At 40.1% G+C, this 21,423-nt stretch overlaps 1 protein-coding gene and 1 pseudogene across 2 annotated transcripts in view; one reads left to right on the top strand and one right to left on the bottom strand.

Annotated features, from left to right (window-relative positions):
- Nucleotides 1-21,009, top strand: part of CEP120 (centrosomal protein 120) — a 151,657-nt gene extending 130,648 nt beyond the window's left edge. For both annotated transcript variants that reach the window (XM_040344364.1, XM_040344355.1), the window contains exons 19-20: nucleotides 14,369-14,514; nucleotides 20,455-21,009. In XM_040344364.1, coding sequence (XP_040200298.1) covers nucleotides 14,369-14,514; nucleotides 20,455-20,689 — 381 coding nt within the window. In that variant the 3' untranslated portion in view covers nucleotides 20,690-21,009. The remainder of the gene's footprint in view (nucleotides 1-14,368; nucleotides 14,515-20,454) is intronic.
- On the bottom strand, nucleotides 16,317-16,658 carry LOC120932170 (annotated as a pseudogene).
- Nucleotides 21,010-21,423: the final 414 nt, after the last annotated feature.

The raw sequence follows: 21,423 nt of genomic DNA, 5'->3' as shown, positions 1-21,423 counted from the left end.
TTCCCCGTTCTTCACTGTGGCGGCGTCATCGATCGTGTGATTTTATAGGGGGACACAATCGATGATGTCACACCTACAGCCACACCCCCCTACAGTTGTAAACACACTTGAGGTCACACATAACCCCATCAGCGCCCCCTGTGGTTAACTCCCAAACTGCAATTGTCATTTTCACAATAAACAATGCATTTTAAATGCATTTTTTGCTGTGAAAATGACAGTGGTCCCAAAAATGTGTCAAAATTGTCCGAAGTGTCCGCCATAAGGTCGCAGTCACGAAAAAAATCCCTGATCGCCGCCATTAGTAGTAAAAAATTAATTTTTATAAAAATGCAATAAAACTATCCCCTATTTTGTAAACGCTATAAATTTTGCGCAAACCAATCAATCGCTTATTGCGTTTTATTTTTTTTTTGTTTTTTTTTTACCATAAATAGGTAGAAGAATATGTATCGGTCTAAACTGAGGAAAAAAATATTTTTTTATATATATATATTTTTTGGGGGGCTATTTATTATAGCAACAAGTAAAAAAAATATTGATTTTTTTTCAAAATTGTCGCTCTATTTTTGTTTATAGCGCAAAAAATAAAAACCGCAGATGTGATCAAATACCACCAAAAGAAAGCTCTATTTGTGCGAAAAAAAGAATGCTTGGGAGCCACGTTGCACGACCGCGCAATTGTCCGTTAAAGCGACGCAGTGCCAAATCGCAAAAAGGGGCCTGGTCCTTTAGCTCTATTTTGGTCCGGGTCTTAAGTGGTTAAGTTCAGAAATGATTTAGCTTCGTCATTTTTTATTTACATCACAGAAACCTGACATTTTTAACAGGGGTGTGTAGACTTTATATCCACTGTAAGTGAAGGGTGTCACACTGGAGATGTGGGAACTGGAATACTGCCCTGTTAACAGCACTGAATAGGGAACTCTTTTCCATCTATTTTCCCAGAATAGTGATTGAAAGCTCTATATGGACTCCCTTATTGTTATATATTGTCTTCTAATGGTGATCAATTTGTTGGGTTTACTCGTTGCTTTATTTTATGGACACATTGCACATTTTGAATGATGTTCACATCTAATCAGCATTTATGAGGACTTATATGTATTTTTATTAAAATGTATTTTATTGGCACTTTTTGAATGGTGTCTACATTTATTTAGTACCTATGAGCTTAAAGGTTAACTTATTCTAGATTGTACAGGCACACTGTGAAATATTCACTGCAATTTGTATTATTTGTATGTTTATACTCCGTATCAGGGTATTGTCTCAGCTGCTTATTTAATTGTTTTGACCCAAGTGTAGATTTTTGTCACCATTTTAAGACTGAGTTATAATGAAAATAAGAGTCACCCCCTTTCTATTCCATGATTTCCTATAAGCATTGAGTATTACAATCATTTGTTAATTACTGTCATACAAGCAAATCATCACTGATTTTTAAACAAGTACACGTTTTTGATACCTTCTATAAAGTATATTACGCTAGCTACAAGACCTACTTCATAAGAGAATGGATGTCTTCAAAAAATATTATACAAATCACTGCCTATGAAAAGTATGGCTAGTAGCTTTACGAAATTGTTGATGGTTTGCAGAGCGAGACAATTGTGTGGTTTGGGATATAAAACAGGGGAGCATAAATGTTAATTATCTTGTGCTGTCTGGACGGTGCCCATCTCTCTTCCTTATTTTTTTAAGGGCAAGTAGAAGAAGCAAGTCCAGGTCACTTGTCGTGTAATCAGACAACAAGCTCTTTTGCTGCGTTTGCTCAGCACAGATTTTTCTGTCTGACATCTGGACTTTGCTGCTCCTGTCCCGTGCTTATCCACTCACAATAATTAATTTGATTCATTATTAAGTCATTTAGCCAAACATGGGAAGCAAGGCTTTGTTTAGAAATATATTAGTTGGAGATGTTGGGCTAGGTTGAAAACTGTGTCTTGAAACCATCCAGGCCCGCCTACTGGCTTGTCAGATCTGGGTTATTTTCAGAAAACTTGACTTGAGTTTCTTTAGAGAACATAGAATTATTTTCCCACAGACCTGACCTGGTATGTATGAGTGGGAGAGTGAGCAGTGGCCACTATTTGGTGATTGTTTAGTCTACTGTATGTGTGTTTACCCCTCTTCTCAGGATTTATAGGCAGCCATAGCAAAATAAAGATTGTGCTTGCTTGATTGAGGAGCCGCTTGTCTTTTACACTCGACTGGCATGTCTACATTGTGGATTTAACTTCTTTCATGCTGGTAGAAGAGGGAAAACTGCTTTGCAGGCAGACCTTTGCTGACACCTGCAGCAAGAAAAATGCTTATGTGGACTGTAAAAAAAAACTCATGTTTTGTTGAAGACTGAAAAAGCTGTCTCTTTCAGGTTAACTTTATATACAGGACATTTCAAAAATAGTTGATAGTAAATATAGACAATCCTAAAATGCACTCTATTGAACTGGTATCGCACCATCATTCCCAGTCTATTCAGGCATACCTTTTATAGGCTAACTGAAGTCACTGAAATATGCAGTTGGATACATTTTGTACTGGCAATACCCTGTACAACTTCTGTAACAGTACTAAAGCGCTGCGCAAACTGTTGGCGCTATATAAATCCTATATAATAATAATAATAATAATATTGTGTCTATATATGACTGTTCAAAAAGCACAAGAATTAAACTCAGTGCTCTTATTATTCAGCACTCTGTAACCCAGTCTGATATGCTCCTCTCTTCCTCTGTAGTGCAAGGGTGTAACAAACCCTTGTGTTTAGCGGTGGGGCAGTTACTCGGCTATGCCAGCCTAAAGCACTGGAGTGGTATCTTGAATACCTGATTGTTGCGATATAGTGCCACTTTCAAGATTAGGATCCCTGCCTGTGTGTAAGTTTGATTGCAACAATCTTATCGTGAAGCCTAGGGTAGCCTGCAAGATATTTCCAGTGCTCCCTCAGGACATCAGCAGCCTGCTCCCGCGAGAGACGGTGTTTTTTTAGGTGACGATCCTCCTAATATTTCAAGTGCATTGAGTGTGGCGACCCTCCTTTTTCCCTTTGTCCCCTAGGCTGCCCCCACACATTCTGTCAAACCTGGATACATAATCTAGTAATTTTGGCTGTACACTGAAGATTTTGTTCTCCACCTTCTTGAAAGAGAAGAAATTGGTCTCTGCCCATATTCAATCCGTGTGCGAGACTCTTAAATAGAGGCTTCAGTTGCTTTTTGTACATACAAGCTTCACTATTTTAATATTGCTTATCGGAATAATTCATTTACGAGAAATGGCAGTACCTGGTCTGAGCCTTTAACTTGCCTAAGTGTTTCTAGATTTGTAATCCTTTTGAGAAGTCGTCCCTCAAACAAATGGATGCCTTTCGCAGTCATGAAACCACCAGGCTGCCTTATTATGGTAATTTCTATGGAGTGGAGTCTGCCGTCAGACAATGCCATAGCTGCATCATATGTTGTCGAGGTTGAACGAAGAGTCCAATGATAGTGCTGATTGTCTTCCATATCCTGCATAATCTACCTTTCAGGAAAGACCACTGGCAAGCAGACTACCTGGGTTGGCAAGACCTAGATCAAGGACAGTAGGTTCAACATCTTAAAGTGTTCCTTCAAATTTGTTGAAGTGGGGGAAGGCTGGACTTGGATCTCATGGGGTCTTATTTCATACAAAAATTAAAAGGTTTGTTGCCAGTATAAAGGGCCACCTGAGCATGTGAGGTGGACACTCTGGGGGCACTATGGGACTTGCAGGGTCTCAATTATATATTCTCTGCTTCCTTGGGTTCTCAGTTTGATTTGAACCTGAAGCAATGCCAATCATCCTTCTGGCTCTGGATTGGCTATGTCACTTTTAGTATGCAGATACCCCTTGGTGTTTCTCTCTTCACCTTGACCTGGTTTCTCAGGGGCCAATCTTCCATATTGCTTCACCATCTCTGTCTTTAATGGCCAGGCTATTGAAAGAAAAAGGTTTTAAACCAAGAGTCAGATATTCACGGTTTCCTTCAATTAAAGCCTAGTACACACTATTCATTTTTTTTTTTCCCAATCAACAACGGGTTGAACGACCAAAAAACTGTCATCCAGTCGGAGCCACTGTACTAATGATCCAATGTTGGTATAGCGATCTTCCCCGCTGAGCTGTTGTTTCCCTACCATACTACCCCCCTAACCTCCGGAACACTCTGATCAGCGCTATCCACCATTGGCTGAGATTGCTGATCGGGAGCCAGTCAGCTGCTGGTTTTCCAGCATGCTTGTCAGACTGACTGACTGGCCCACGAATGTTGGCTGTTTTTTATTGAATTGGCCGGCATTCGGCCATGTGTATGGCTTAACACATAGCGCAAATAGAATTTTTTTTGGGGGGGACTTTTTAATCATTTTTTTGTTTTCTGAGAGAAATGGCTATTAAGTTAATTCCATCATAGTCATCAGGATTATAGATATATCAAAAGGCATAGTTTGGCATTAAACAGCCTGAGAGCTTTACCAGTGATTCCTGTTCTGTTACCTCCAAGCACTAATCAGACTTTTGGAAAAAGAAGTAAGCCAAATGCACAAGTAGGAACATGAGAATTATTTAAAGCCGTGGGCACAAAGGGGAAATTTACTAAAACTGGTGCACTTGTACATGATAGCCAATCTGCTTCTAACTTCAGCCTGTTCAGTTAAGCTTTGACAAAAAAACCTGGAAGGTTATTGGTTTCTATGCAGAGCTGTATGAGATTTTGCACCATGCACTCTTAGTAAAGTGCTTTTGCCATGGTTGCAAAAGAAGAGAAAGTTGACATTTTGGACAGCTTTAGGACATTCTATCTTGCTGCAGATTAAAAAAATATGTGATAATACATTAGAACACAAAACCTGTCTTTACCTTTTTGAAGAGGATTATAATCTTTTCTTCGTGTCCAGTTTAGCTAAGAAAAACATTAAATCTGCATATCTGCTTAGCTTCAATTTCTCACTCCAGAGAGTTGTATACATTAAAAGGATTAGGGGTATTCATGGAAGGCCACGTGTGTAATAAAAATATTTTGAGGAAAAGAAGGATTTAGGACCTGCAAATTTAAATTGTTTAGGAAAATGCCATATATCACATTGATTAGCACAGCCGTGGTTCTTTAGGTCATTATTTTTTGAAAATGTATACTGTATAGCCCCTTTTTTTTTATTATTATTGCATGCATGAAGTGTTTTACCATGTATAGCTTTGCACAGCAGCTAAGGAAAGACTAAGTATAGGCAGTCCCTGTGTTAAAAACATCCAACTTACAAATGACTTATGCTTGCAAACGGAGGGAGACAACAGGAAATGACAGGAAATCTCCCCCTAGCAATGGAAATTCACTCCTGCAAGAGTTATCATGGGAAAAAGATGTCCCCACTAATGCTTTATTACCAATCCTTGTTTCGATAACAACCCACATTTTTCAAAATCCATTTGTCACAGGGACAGAAAGTTCTGACAAATTAAACTTAAAGCGGAGTTCCAGGCTTTTAATGTTTGTTTAAAGTCAGCAGCTACAAAAAGTTTAGCTGCTGACTTTTAATAAACAGACGCTTACCTGTTCCACGGTCCAGCGATGCGGCCGCATGGAGCGTCGCTCCTCTCCTCCGTGCCTCCATTCACATTCTGGGCACCCGGCTGGGACCGCTTTCGGCTTCACGGCTGGGCACGCACTGCGCATGCATGAGTCACAGGATAGACGGGCAAACACCTGGGACCTGTCATGTGTCCCAGGAGATTGCTTAGAGGGAGGGGCCATCTAGGGGCAGAGGAGGAGTCGCCTAGGCGGCCCCTGGGTGGAAGTAGGACAGAAAGTCCCACTTCTACCGAAGCCCCCCACTCCCCCCCAAAAAAAATTTACATGCCAAATTGTGGCATGTAAGGGGTCAAGGAGTGCTTAAAGCGGAACTTTCACTTTTGGGTGGAACTCTGCTTTAAGAACAAACCTACAGACCCTCTCTTGTTTGTAACCCTGAGACTGTCTGTATCTAGATCAGGCTTTCTCCACCAGGGTTCCTTGAGCAATGGGCATTTTTCTGCCATTCAGATAATAACCACTTTCAACAATGATCTTTTTAGCGATTTTGTAAGGGGGGTTATTCCCAATGACTAAACGTAAGGAGCCTTTTTCTCAGTGACCCTCATACTAATGTACAATGAGCTGTCGATATATAATAATTAGTAGGGGTTTCTCAATCTTGCAAAGTTTTTTTTTTTCCATGTTAACCACTTAAGGACCCCCCACTGTATATGTACGTCCTCTTTTTAAACATGGATATCTCAGTAACGGCAGCAGCTGCTGCCACAACTGAGATATCCATGTTTTCAGCGGGCGGCCGTGTAAACGATAACGGCGGTCTCCGCGGCGGATTCGCCGTGAGATCGCCGTTATCGGTGGCGGGAGAGGGGCCCCTCCCGCCGCTTTTCCGCGCCCTCCGCCGCTTACCGGAGCCGTCGGTAGCGGCGGAGGAGATACGATGCTGCCGCCTGGAGAGTGAGGACTTGAGTGAGGGCAAGATGGCCCCCACCCGTCCTCATAGCTCTGCTGGGCAGAAGTGACGTCAAAACGTCAGTCCCGCCCAGCCTCTTAAAGAGACAATTTTTTTTCTGTCATTTTTTTAAATGACAAATTTTCCTTTTTTTTTTTTTTTTGCATTTAAGCCTAAATATGAGATCTGAGGTCTTTTTGACCCCAGATCTCATATTTAAGAGGACCTGTCATGCTTTTTTCTATTGCAAGGGATGTTTACATTCCTTGTAATAGGAATAAAAGTGATCATTTTTTTTTTTTTTTTTATATTTTAGTGTAAAAAATAATAAAATCAATAAAATTAAATAAGAAAACAAAAAAAAATTTTTTAAAGCGCCCCGTCCTGACGAGCTTGCGCGCAGAAGCCAACGCATACGCGAGTAGCGCCCGCATATGAAAACGGTGTTCAAATCACACAAGTGAGGTATCGCCGCGATCGTTAGAGCGAGAGCAATAATTATAGCCCTAGATCTACTCTGTAGCTCAAAAAATGCAACTTATAGAATTTTTTAAACGTCGCCTATCTAGATTTTTAAGGGTAAAAGTTTGACGCCATGCCACGAGCGGGCGCAATTTTAAAGCGTGACATGTTGGGTATCATTTTACTCGGCGTAACATTATCTTTCACAATATATAAAAAAATTGGGCCAAATTTATTGTTGTCTTATTTTTTAATTCAAAAAAGTGAATTTTTTCCAAAAAAAAGTGCGCTTGTAAGACTGCTGCGCAAATACGGTGTGACAAAAAGTATTGCGATGACCGCCATTTTATTCTCTAGGGTGTTAGAAAAAAAATATATATAATGTTTGGGGGTTTTAAGTAAATTTCTAGCAGAAAAAACTGTTTTAGTCTTGCAAACACCAAATCTGAAAAACACCTGAGGTCTTTAAGTGGTTAAAAAGGTTGAGAGGCTGATCTAGACCAGTGTTTCTCAACTCCAGTCCTCGGGGCGCACCAACAGGTCATGTTTTCAGGATTTCCCTCAGATCAAACTGCTGTGGTAGTTACTAAGGCAGTGAAACTGATCAAATCACCTGTGCACAATAATGGAAAGCCTGAAAACAAGACCTGTTGGTGCGCCCCGAGGACTGGAGTTGAGAAACACTGATCTAGACTATGCTAAAGACGAAATACATTCTCTCACTCGTAGAGATGCATTGTGGACAGATGGAACGCTTGTCAAAAGGGGCCTTCCTTTATTGAGTAAGCCTGGTAAAGTCCATCTCCAGGTTGGGGCCCCCATTAGAACACCCCAATATTTTTCCCTTTTATTACATTTTGGAATACGTACCCTATTTTTTTTTTTTCTACGCTCAAATGAAATGCATATGAGCGGTTTTACCTGCCAAAGGATTTATATTACTGTCTATCCAGTTCTGAGATTTACACAGCCCTAACCCACAGTACAACCCTTTCTAGTAGTGAACTGAACCTGATCGATCTTTGCTACAGTTTTGTTTTCACTACCAGTCCCCACTTCCACTCTGAGAACTAGACAACAAATGAGAGGGTGCCACTCAAGTCTCCAGCTGGGTCCTCTCCTGTACTACACAGCTGGGAGTGCTGGTATGGACAGAGCTCATCCCATCTTCAATGATACAATGGACAAAAAAGGTCCAATGTGCGTCATTTATCACTACAAGACCCTCTGGATATGTAAAATTACTGCCTCAGCCCAGGCTCCAGCCAAGCCACTCCTCCTCCAGAGTGTTTCACTCTGCCCGGAGCTTAATCAAAGCTGAGCAGGTCATTTTGCTGTGATGTGCAGCACATAGGACCCCTTTTTATCTGTTGCACCCTGAAAACTAGACCTTGAAAGAGGGAAAAACACACTGATAACATCCTCTCTCTATCATTCTGCTGTCTCCTCCTATCGGCATTCACTGCAGCACATGTGTGTCATTCTCTTTGTGCTGCCTCTTCCTTCCTCTCTCTGAGCTCTGATTTCTTTTATTTTCACCTGGTTATCCAGCCAGCAAGTCTTTTTTTTTTTTTTTTTTTTTTTCTTTTTTTTGTAAAGGAATCCATATGTAGCAGTTACAGGAATGAGACAAACAATTTAACACTGACGGGGACTTGCAATGATCGGCATTTATTTATGTGAAACCTTTATCCCAAAAAGAAAAAAAGCAGTTTGCTGTAATTTCTTACAAAGAGTTAGCTGGAGTTTGACTTCAGTTTGTTAGTGTATTTAAATCTGATATTACATTCCCCTCCCTCAGACTGACAATGCTGCCCCCTGTGCTCCTTCCTCCAGAGTGGGGACACTAATACAGGCAGTGTGTTACTGGCCAGATCACCAGGTGAAAACAAGGGGGGGGGGGGGGCAAAAAAAACACCACATAAAATAATTAGTAAGCTGCAATATATTACATTTTTGTTTTGGGTTTAATACTGCTTTAAACTGAAGTTGCGCTTTAAAAAAAAAATCAATATTATAATCATTTGTGTTCATTTTGTAAATCAACTTTTTTTAAAAAAATACAAAATTCTTCTTTGGACAGCTCTGTTTATTTTTTATTTATTTTTTTTCTTGAAGAATTCCATAATACTCCTTTGCATCTTATATATTTATACAGTGTTTCAGTAAGTTTGCCGCTAGATTTCTGAACTTTCAACACTTACAGCAAACAATCTAGCACCTATGCAGTGTTGAAAATGTGATGGAAGCATAGAGTGCATGGCATCCTACTGTATGAGAGCTCCAGATAAAACGGCAGTATCAGCAATCTCCCTGAGAGCCAGATAACACTTTATCTTGCTGCTATTTCACATATCCTGTGCTTTATACTGCTGTTTAGTTTACTTGCAGTAACATGAGTGGGGAAGTTGTTTTTGAAGTAAAACACGATGATAGTAAATAATGACCTAATATTAGTCTGCAGTTTTATTTCTGCCGATTTTTCTCCAAGCTGTCATACTGTTACATTTTGCAAAGGATCCCAATTATATAGCTGTACATTTAGAGTGCTGCAAAAGAAATAGACGTTATTGCAATTGTTTTTTTGTGTGTGTGTGTAATATATATAAAATATAGAGCTATATATACAGTACAGACCAAAAGTTTGGACACACCTTCTCATTCAAATAGTTTTCTTTATTTTCATGACTATGAAAATTGTAGATTCAGACTGAAGGCATCAAAACTATGAATTAACATGTGGAATTATACATAACAAAAAAGTGTGAAACAACTGAAAATATATTTCATATTCTAGGTTCTTCAAAGTAGCCACCTTTTGCTTTGATTACTGCTTGGCACACTCTTGGCATTCTCTTGATGAGCTTCAAGAGGTAGTCACCTGGCGCAGCACCCCATCACTCTCCTTCTTGGTCAAATAGCCCTTACACAGCCTGGAGGTGTGTTTGGGGTCATTGTCCCGTTGAAAAATAAATGAGATATATATTTAGAGAGACAGAGAGAAACCTTGGAATAATGAGAACTACATGTGGGATTTGTAAATTATATAACTATTTTCACAATTGCAGCAGTCCAAAGCTGCTATTTTATAATATAATAATAATAATGTTACTGGTTTATTGAATCTACATAGTAAACTGTGCCTTGTTCAGCAATTATTGTTGTACATTTTATTAAAATTTTACCATGTGATCATTTATTTTTCATTTGTGTCCAAGTATGCCAAGTCTAACAATTGAAATAAACACTTTATGGGGCTTTGCATTTTCTACATACGGGTTTGTTTTAATCTTTAATCATGTCCTATTAAACCGTATAATTGTCAGGCAGCTTTTGTAAAACCATCCGCTTCATTCTCGCTGCTTGTTAAAATAAAAACGTCTGAGAATGCCCGAACGTGTACCATAATAAACAGTCATACTCCTGCTTTTACACATACAGTTGGTTCATATATTAATGACTTGGTCAGCTTGCCAAAACACCGAAAGTATAGAAGGCAATAATTAATTTTCAGATGCAGCTTATGAGTGAAAGATTGATAGTATCAAGTGGAGCCAGACGTAGTTCAGAGAGTCACTAGGCACAATCCCAGAACACAGCAAACAAAAGCGATCACAGCACCCCTGTCCATAATGTGTTCAATGTTAATGCCTAACTTCTGAGTCGTAGTCGGGGTATTTGAGACCGGCTGATTTGTGGAATTTAACAGTGTACTTAATGGACTGTAAGAATTACACATTCTCCTACTCCACATTATCTCTGTACCAGTTTGACTGGGATTTACATTGCTATGACATAGCGTAGTTGGTGGAACGGTTTCTCGTGGGGTTTCAAGTTCACTTCATAGGCATGAAATATTATATTGGCTTAATAAATAACGGTGGACACTTTTAATAACCTGGCAAATTGCTCAAGAAAGTTTTCATGGTAAAATTCTGTTTGACTGCAAAGGAAATGACAGATTCATTACTGGTTACTTGTATTACACTGCTAAATCGCAGTTCTCATAAACGGGATACATGCCTTTTAAATAATCGGTTATAATATATAATCCTTTTTTTTAATATGATAATTGGATGTGTTCATAGCTCGTTTCTGTATGCTTTAGCATACTTTTAACTCGGGATGATTTGAGACATCTGCGATTGGGGGCAGCCTCTTGCAGCTAGTCCATTTTGAATAAAGTGTAAAGTAAATCTGGACACAAGTTTTGTTCATTTTATGAAACAGACCTGTCGGGGTATTGTGAGTAAGTTCGGACAAGTTTGGTATGAGCTGAGCATTTACAGAACGCTTTTGTAAAAATCCTAAAGATTGTATTGTCTAAATGCTATATGATATAAAGTTTACACATCTGAATAATTGGTGTAAAGTTTGAAAATGTTTTGTTTGCCTTACAGAGTTTTACTTTTTATTAAATGGAATACACATTTATACTGTATAAATATAAGAGTACCTTTTTGAAACGGGAATTTTTTGTGAAGCATGAGATTTTTCTTTTTTTTTTCTTTTTTTTTCTTTCTTGCCGATACCAATTACCGATACCTACTGCAACGGTTTTGTTTACACTTTAACTGTCAGCAATGGTGCAAAGCATTGGAAAGTTTATTTATAAATGTAACCACTTCCATACAGGGCACTTGCGCACCTTCCCGCCCAAGCCAATTTTCAGCTTTCAGCACTGTCGCACTTTGAATGGCAATTGTGTGGTCATGCTACACTGTACCCAAACAAAATTGGCGTCCTTTTTTCCCCCACAAATAGAGCTTTCTTTTGGTGGTATTTGATCACCTCTGCGATTTTTTTTAAAAAAAGACTGAACATTTTGAAAAAAAATTACGTTTTTTTATTTTTTTGTCAATTTTTTTTGTAAATAAGTAAGTTTTCTCTTTCAATTACGGGCACTGATATGGCGGCACTGATGGGCATCGATGAGATGGCACTGATGGACATCGATGAGGTAGTACTGACGGGCACAGATGAGGTGGCACTGATTGGCGGCGCTGGTATGCTGCACTGATGGACACACATAGGCGGCACTAATGGGCACTCATGGGCGGCACTGATGGGCACTCATGGGCGGCACAGATGGGCACCCATGTTGCCAGTCAGTGCCCATTTGTGGGCATTGATTGGCATTTTTTTTGTGTTTGTTTTTTTCCCCAGACTTTTTTTTTTTGCCCCCTTTTTTTTGCCCTTCCCTGGTCCAGGATGGGCTTCCCTGGTGGTCCAGTGTGGCGATCCGAGGGGGGGCTGCGCTGATAAACAATCAGTGCGAACCCCCCCTGTCAGGAGAGCCGCCGATCAGCTCTCCTCTACTCGCGTCTGTCAGACACGAGTGAGGAAGAGCCATCAACGGCTCTTCCTGTTTACATCGTGATCAGCCGTGGTTGGACACGGCTGATCACGTGGTAAAGAGTCTCCGTGAGAGACTCTTTACTGAGATCGGTGTTGCGGGGTGTCAAACTGACACCCTGCAACAACGATCGCCGCGATGCGCGCCCCCGGGGGCGTGAATCGGCTCAGAATCCTGAGGACGTCATATGACCACTACAACCACTTTGCCGACATCAATATGTCATTGGCGGGCGGCAAGTGGTTAAATACATTTTATGTATTTTTTTTAATTTTGTGTTTTTTTTTTTTAAGGTGTAAATTATTAACGAACAAAAAGCAAACAAAAGAAGTTTTAATTAATAATAGTTTAGAAGTGAACAAAAAAATCTGCAGGAAAAAAATTACTAAATGGAGAAGTTAATTACAGCTGATTGGAGTAAAGTAAGGGTTGATAAGGGGTTAACCGATTGAGGACCGCCGGACGATGATATATGTCATCAAAATGGCATGGCATGGCTGGGCACAAGGGCGTACATGTACGTCCCCTTTAAGATCCCAGCCGTGGGTCGCGAGGGCGCCAGCGGCGGCGCGCTCACGACCCAGTCCTTTTCTATGTGACTGTCCCCGCAGGAACAGCAGACCCGATCACTGCCGGTGTCCCACGATGGGGTCACAGAGAGGAAGAACGGGGAGAAGTAAGTGTAAACAAACCTCTCCCCGTGCTTCCTACTGAGCCTGTCACTGATCGTCTGTTCCCTGTCATAGGGAACGACAATCAGTGATGTCACCCCCCCCCCACACAGTAAGAATCACACATTAGGGCACACTTAACCCCTACAGCGCCCCCTTCACTGCCAGTGTAATTTTCACAGTAATCGGTGCATTTTTATAGCGTTGTTCGCTGTAAAAATGACTGGTCCCAAAATAGTGTCCAATGTGCCCGCCATAATGTCGCAGTCACGATAAAAATCGATGATCGCCGCCATTACTAGAAAAAAAAATATTAATAAAAATGCAATAAAACTATCCCCTATTTGGTAGAAACTATAAATTTTGCGCAAACCAATCAATAAACGCTTATTGCATTTTTTTTTTTTTTTTAACCAAAAATATGTAGAAGAATACGTATCGGCATAAACTGAGGGAAAAAAAAAATTCTTGTATATTTTTGGGGGATATTTATTATAGCAAAAAGTAAAAAATATGGCATTTTTTTTCAAAATTGTCGCTCTATTTTTGTTTATAGCACAAAAAATAAAAACCGCAGAGGTGATCAAATACCCCCAAAAGACCGCTCTATTTGTGGGGAAAAAAGGACGCCAATTTTGTTTGGGAGCCACGTCGCATGACCGCACAATTGTCGGTTAAAGCGACGCAGTGCCGAATCGTAAAAAGTGGCCTGGTCTTTAAGCTGCGTAATGGTCCGGGGCTTAAGTGGTTAAACAGAGGAACGTTTTAATGAGAAACAATATAAAAATATCTTTTGAACTTCGCAGATTGCTTTAAACTGACTTTGCATTTGCATGAGGAACGATACTTCTGCAAATGCTTAGTATGTGTTTTGTTGTCCCATAGTAAAGCGCGTGTGTGTGTGTGTGTGTGTGTGTGTGTGTGTGTTTTTTTATTACGAAAGCTTATTTACTACAAAAGGAAAAATAATAGTTTCCCAAGCTGCATATGTGGCTTCCAGTGTTCACTCCTAATTTTCATATTAAAGAGTCTCAACATAAACACAAAAAGACTTGTATGGAAGCATGGCAATGAAATATATTTTGCCTCCTTAACTAGTGTAATTCTATTACTTCTAATATATGTATTAAAGGTCTGTTTGTGTTTTGTATACTTGTAACACTTGCTAAACTTATGGAAGAAAATTATTTTATTTCATAACTGGTAAAAATACTGTATAAGCAGTTAAAGCAGAAATGAGAAATGTATTTTTCTCTTCTCCATTAGAGAAATGAATATGAGGTTTTGTTAAAATATTTACTCCAATTAAACCTATTTCTAAAATTGAAATGTAAGCATTTCTTGTTAATTTTACTGATAACATTCTGTTCTAGCGGGAGCAAGAGAATGCTATGGCACGTCTAAAGAAGCAGCAAGAAGAACTGGAGCAAATGAGACTGCGTTATCTGGCAGCAGAAGAGAAGGACATAGTGAAGAATGAACGCCTGGAGCTAGAGGAGATCAGGAACGAACTAAATAGGTACCTTTTTAGCAGTTTCAGTGCTGACTTCCGATTGCCTACCTGGAAATACACTGCACCCATCCCTCAACTGTTCTCCTCTTGTATGCTCCCACTCTATGCAGAACAGCCAAGATGTGTGTCATACATCCCAGACATACCCTTCTATAGGCACCTAAACCCAGAGGTATCACTAATGATGACAGGTTTAAAGTGAGTAGTGTGAATATGATTTGCACTGCTCAATTTGAATGTGAACATAGGGCTTTTAGTGATAGTGAGTTCAAGAAGCTGGCTGGATGTGACAACTTTGGGACATAATGCATCAGCTGACACTCTGTTGGTATGTAGTGCATGAACTGATGAATCAGTTGCTGTTTAAATATGTATTCTTCCTTACCCTAGAATTATGAAAGGGACAAGTCAATTTTTGGTTTCTAGGAGGAAAAATGCTGTCTGTCATTCACAGGTCGTATACATTAGACCCTGTTTGTTTCATAAAAATATCCTAGTAGTTATGTAGCCTTTTCCATTTAGTGTATGGTATTCTGCTTATCGCAAGAAAAGAAGGTGCGTTTGTTCTTGGTGTTAAAAGTTCAATCGCTTGTCGTTTTTTTATGTTCGACTATTGAAGCAAATATATAATACAGCCCCCTCAAGTAGAATTCTTTCTGCTAAAACACCTCTAAACACTTACCCCCCCCCCCCCCATACCAATAAGGGCTCATGTAAAAAGACATCTATAAAGCACTGCACCAAATTGTTGCCCTTCACTTTTGGACTCTCCGCTGCACGCCAAGTCTTCACCACGACGCTAGCGCCTGTTTTTGCTCTGTCTAACTTGTATGGCATTCCCATAATGGGATATGTGGATGACCTTCTTCTGAGGGCGCAGGTGACTTAGGCCCCGTCATCCATCGTCTAATGGTCTTACAGAGTTTCAGGTGCATGCTAAACCTCCAGAAACCAGTGCTAGATGGTCTTATTGCTTGGAACATCTAGACTAAATTTTGTATACCACCCTGACCAAGATTTTCCTCCCCCTGGACAAACGCCAGCTCCCATTTTCGTACTCTACATTCCAACAGCCGACCAACATTTTCGTCTGAGAATTTTGGGCTTAATGGTGGACAATTTTGAGGCAGCCCCATTTGTCCAATTTCACTCCTTATCATTGCAACTCAACATTCTGGCAGGGTGGAACAATAAGGCACTGTCTCTGGACTATGCCATGTTCCTTACCAACAAAGCCAGACATGCCTTGGCATGGTGGGTCACAATCGCAATCTTTAGTCACAATTGTTTGAAGGGTTCTCACAACAAGCCTGTTGGACTTCGTGGAGTTCTTCACTGATAGACCTCTCATCTATAAGATCAACTGACTAGGGTTCAGACTGACAATTCCACGGCAGTAACTTACCATCAGGGAGAAATTAATCTCTCAGCCGAAAGAAGTGGATTTGATTCTAGCTTGAGCAAAATTTCTCTGCTCTGTGAATTTTAAGGTGACAACGTTGTCAGTCCTTGATTATAATATGGTGTTTGGAGGATCTTGAAGCAATGTGCCTTAAGTGCCGATTTTTGTAATTTTGGATTTTGAACTCAAAATTTATTTAAGTTCATAACTGCTGCATTTGGTCCCTTCATAAGGCTACTTTTTAAGGTTAGTGCTCCTCTGGTACTACCCATCTACAATTTGACATAACTTCACATTCCAGTCCTGTTTGGCTTGCACATCTCAGGCATAGAAAATTGGCAGGCGGTTGTCCTCATCAGCCTTGATTGACCCCATCTTTCTCATGTATTTTATCCAGATTGCTCTTTTTATTTTAAGAAATGTAGATCCTTGAAGGGTACATCATCACACGGATTCTTTGTCCAATGGCTTTGGCAGGCAAGTTGGAGCGGAACTTTGCGCAGACCATGCCACAGTTGCCATGAGCTCTGGTCACCTTCCCCCGGATCACACACATTTTATTAGGTTGCCTGGGGTCACTGTGTTATATTTTGATTTGTATACATGGGTGCATCTCTTGCCCAGGCAGAAGTCTGTCTCTTCCCGAGCGTAGACCCCTTCGATTTTCAGCAGGGCCGGGTGTTCCCGCTGATTTCGGAGGCCTCTTGTAGCCAGCAAAGGTTGCTTTACACCACAATCTGCCAGACATTTTGTTCTGTCAATGTCCAGATGCAGACACAATCGCACTGGATTCCAAGATGGAGGGGAAGGTCCTGAGGTATTTTAAGACCTCTGATGCAGGTGAGGAATGACGATTATCTCAAGGTCCTTTTGATAATCTAGCCATTGCAGTGGATTCTCTGGGATCAGTTCAACCCAATCTATCCCTTTCCGCTTCTAAAATTTTCATTGCTTGTTTCTCGGCAATAAAAGGGTGGGCATTCCAGTGATTCTATTAGCACTTGACTGAGATGGATGTGGAACTCTTAGTGGACCCTCCGAGATTATCCAGATCTTTTGTCCCAAGGCCCTGTTTACTACGCTGCTTCTTGGGTGCTTGACTTTACCGGGAAATTAACTTCTCATAAAGTTTACCATTGCATGTGGAAGACATGTTTTTCATGGTGCGAGACAAGGTGATGTGCAGTGGATTTTGGGGTGCAAGCCTTGGTCATCATGTGAGGTAGTACAGAAAATACTATGGGTTGTCCAACTATGAGCTTTGAGAGGAAGTTATCCAGGGTTATAAAGAGACAGATTGCCGCTCCAGGCAGGTCTTGTTGGGTGCAATCTTCTTCTCAGGAACGGAGGGTGCTAGCAATGCACATGGCAAATGAGAACAAAAGATGATCCGGACAGCTGCACTCCAATCCAACGTAACTTTTTTTTTAATGTAAAAAAACTGGAAACGGGCACTACAAGTCACAGCAACGGAACCTAGGACAGCTGGCGCGTTTCACACTAACTTCAGTGTTTACTCACAGCTATTTTTTTTACATTAAAGTTACGTTGGATTGGAGTGCGGCTGTCATCTTTTGTTAAGTTATCCAGGGTTGCTATTTTTTTATGACCAAACAAAATGAACTTTGCTATCCCTGTGCTGCCACCCACTTTTCAAATTATGTATGAGAGACCGCCAGCACTACATTTGATTCACTCACTAAATCAACAAATCATCGCTGTCATTTATGACTCCAATTATAGTCTCTTAATGTGAGTTTTCAATGGCTGATTTTAAATAAATTAAGCATAGGCTTCATGTACACTGCTGCTGGTAAACGGATGTTTAGGAGCAATTGGGCGTTTTTTTCAGCTGCCCTTGAACCCTCTGTTATCTTATTTGTACCTGTACACAGGGTCGTTTTATAGTCGCTTCTAGGCAGTTGAGTTTTGAAGCATTTTTTGGAAAGCAAAAAAAAATGCATTCAAAACGGATGTTCAGAGGCATTCGAAGCGCCAAACGTCTGTAACAGCTTGTAAACGCGGTAACTCGCATTTAGCAACGTTGAGTTTACAGGCGTTTTTGACTATTTGAAAGAAAAAAAAAGCTTCTAAAAGCAAACGCGGCATGGTGGAAGTTTTTTTAGATGTCTGGTACTATCTGTCAAGTTAAATCATTCAGGAGAGGTTGTGTACATTTAAGCCTTATTATGTCTTGAGGTATATTATGCATCTTGTTGAGGAGAGCACTGGAGGGAGTGCTGTAAAATCTGGTTTTATACACCTGAAAAGGAAAGGATTTGCTTACACAGTGCACTAAAGTGTGTAGCACTTATAGACTTGCACAAAGCATGGTCACTGTGGTGACACTAAAATTATTTATTGCTGGCAGATTTTTTTTTTTTTTTATCGGATTTCTTTGCACATGTTTTTTTTTTTTTTCTTTTTTTTTTTTGTATTGTTTATTGGGTTTGGGATTTAGCAGAAACTTGGCATGGGCATCAGCCAATATCACTATTACATTTTTACTATTGATACCTACTTAAAGCAGAGTTCTGCTGAAAAAAAAATAAGTCAGCAGCTACAAAATACTGCAGCTGCTGACTTTTAATGGGCACTTACCTGCCTAGGGAGCCCACAATGTTGACACCCGAAGCTGATCTGTCCCTCGGTTGGAGGCTCTGCCATCTTCGGTAAGGGAAGTCGTGCTGCCCTTTCCCACTTGTCCCTGCTGTCTTCTGGGACTTGTGTGTCTCCCAGAAGACAGTGGGGGGGCAGAGGAGGGGCCAGACATGGCGTAGATCGCCGCAGATACTGCATCGATCTATGCACGGAAGTGAGAGCAAATACAGTAAAAACCTTGGTTTGCGAGCATAATTCGTTCCAGAATCATGCTTGTAATCCAAAGCACTTGTATAGCAAAGCATTTTTTTACCGAGTATAAAAGAGAAGAGAGGCACCTCTAAGTGTAGCTAAATGTTGTACCTTAATTAAATGTAACCATATTGCTACACTTAGAGGCTCCTCTCTTGTTCTTCTTTTTTTTTTTTTTTTTTTTTTCTGTTTATACTCGGTTGTGACATGACGCTACTCTTATATCAAGACAACTCTTGTATATCAAGGCAAAATGTATTAAAACATTTTGCTTGGTTTGAAAAACGCTCTCAAACCAAGTTACACTCAAACCAAGGTTTTACTGTACCTGGATTACACAGGTATCCGTCCCCTCCCCCCTGAAAGGTACCAAATGTGACACCAGAGGGGGTGGGGGAATCCGAAAAGTGGAAGTTCCATTAAGGTAGGTGTTTTCTAGGCTCTGGTTAACGATAATTTAGTGTCGGTACAAATATATGATTTAATATTTTATGTGATATAATGCAGGAGCTTCAGTCATCCACTGAGTTTAATACTACTTTGTGATGGTGAATTTAGATGTTATTGAGGCATAAATGAATCATTTCAGACCAGGGAATAAAGATCAGAGCAACACTAAAGCTTCGTATGCACGATCGGATTATCCAACGGGAATTGTGTGATGACAGGCTGTTGTTGGAAAATCAGACCATTTGTATGCTCCATCGGACAATTGTCTGATTTTACGTGGACAAATGTGGGATAGCATGCTTTAAAATTGTCTGCCAACAAATGTGTGTTTATCGGATTATCCAATCGTGTTTACTCATGTCCGTCGGACAAAACTCCAAAGAACAAACACGCATGCTCAGAAGCAATGCTCCCCATAACACGACATTGGCAGGAGTTGCCCAAAGAGTGGCGCTAAAGAGCTGAAAACCACCTATTTTCATGTTTGTTGGATGACAATTCTTTGCCGTTTTGTATGCAAGACAAGTTCCTGGCCAACGCCCTTCAGACAAGTCATACGCTTTGTCTGCAGAAAATCCGATTGTGTGTACCAAGCTGTACTCTCAAAAGGTGTAAGCCTAAAAAGTATAATTTTGAAGTATCATGTGAAGCTAGCTTCTAATTTTTGAATGTGATGGTCATGTTCTCTTAGGAATATGTGGGAGCTTTAACGCTATTGATAGGTTTTGATCTCCAAAGGCCGGCCATAGAAGGTTCAAATCTTGGCTGGTTAAGCATGAATCTGGCAAAATTCAAGCCATGTATGGGCAGGCAGAATGTGCCATGTTGATCGGGCGATCAACTTGGGTACAATCGGCTTGCAGGATTTTATAAATTCGCTCTGCATATGGGCTTAAGTCTAAACAAATGTCATGGAAACCTTGTTTGTACAGCCTAAGAGATCGCTTCCTATTTCCACAAAAACAGGAAATAAGGTGCAATGAAGAATTTTGAATACAGAAATATGTGTTGATATGAGGCCTTCAGAAAATTTTACAGAACCCCAGAAACATAGAGAATAATGAAATTAGCGGTTATAGTTTTTAGGCTATGATGCATTGGTAGCCAAGGAAGGGTGAACAGGAGTATTTGGTGACATTCTGTCATATCCACAGAAGCCCTTAGTGCAATCCATACATACATCTTGAATAGTGTGTTTAGTAGCGCTTTGACACATCATGAATTCCTTTTTTTGTCTTTAGGTTAAGACTACAAGATGACAGAAAGCAAGCCCCTGATACTGGAAATGTTGCTGATCCAAGATTGGCCTTTTCAGGGTCCCACAAACAAGATGAAGGTTTGGATGACTTTTTATCTCGGCTAATTGAAGAAAGGGACACCTTGTTAAGGACGGGAGTGTATACTCATGAAGACCGAATCATTAGTGAACTGGATCGTCAGATCAGAGAAACCATGGCAAAAAGGAGCATTAGATAGTGCTTGTTTATTTGACCACATAATATTGGTCACTAATAATACTGTACATAGACTTTGCAGTGGGTTTTCTTCTTCTTTTTTTTTTTTTTTTTTAACACAAGATATGTATTTTTGTAATTTTTTTAACTTAAGTTTGTATTAAATACCTGTTTTATTTATAACATTTATATTGCTATGTTCTGTACATTTGCATTTTGTTCAGTTTGTTTTTGAATGAATGTGCAGTAGCTGAAAGAATTGCATATAGTTGTGCCTTGAAAAGTATAAATTTTGTTTCCTATGATTTCTTAACAGTTCTTATTAAATTTGTATGCAAATTATTTCATTACGTGCGTTTTTATGGTTATGAATCGCTGACAGTAATGCTGGTACCCGAAAAATGGCTGGATCATGACTGTTATCTAATGACTGTGGAATCACGAGCATTTGAAGGAAAGTGCATCATCTCCAGGGTCTAATATTTTAATTTCAGTGTTTTTTTCCCCCAGAATTAAGGTAAATGCTACAAAAGAGAGGCCCTCTGCTCTAAAATCTCCTCTAATTAGGAGAATCTTATTTCATAACAGATTATGGTAATGGGCAGTTTTTCTTTTCCACATTTCTCACATAAATATTCTATGCCAAACACATAGTAAAAACTCTTGGGTGTAGCTTTCCTTTAACCGCTTAGCAACTGCCCACTGTAGATATACTGCAGCAGGGCGGCCGCTCTGCACCAGATCACGTACCTTTTA

This window comes from Rana temporaria, chromosome 1, assembly GCF_905171775.1.
Source record: "Rana temporaria chromosome 1, aRanTem1.1, whole genome shotgun sequence".
In the NCBI taxonomy this organism is placed as follows: domain Eukaryota; kingdom Metazoa; phylum Chordata; class Amphibia; order Anura; family Ranidae; genus Rana; species Rana temporaria.
Note: the sequence above shows the minus strand (reverse complement) of the source record. Positions and strands in the feature narration are given on the sequence as shown.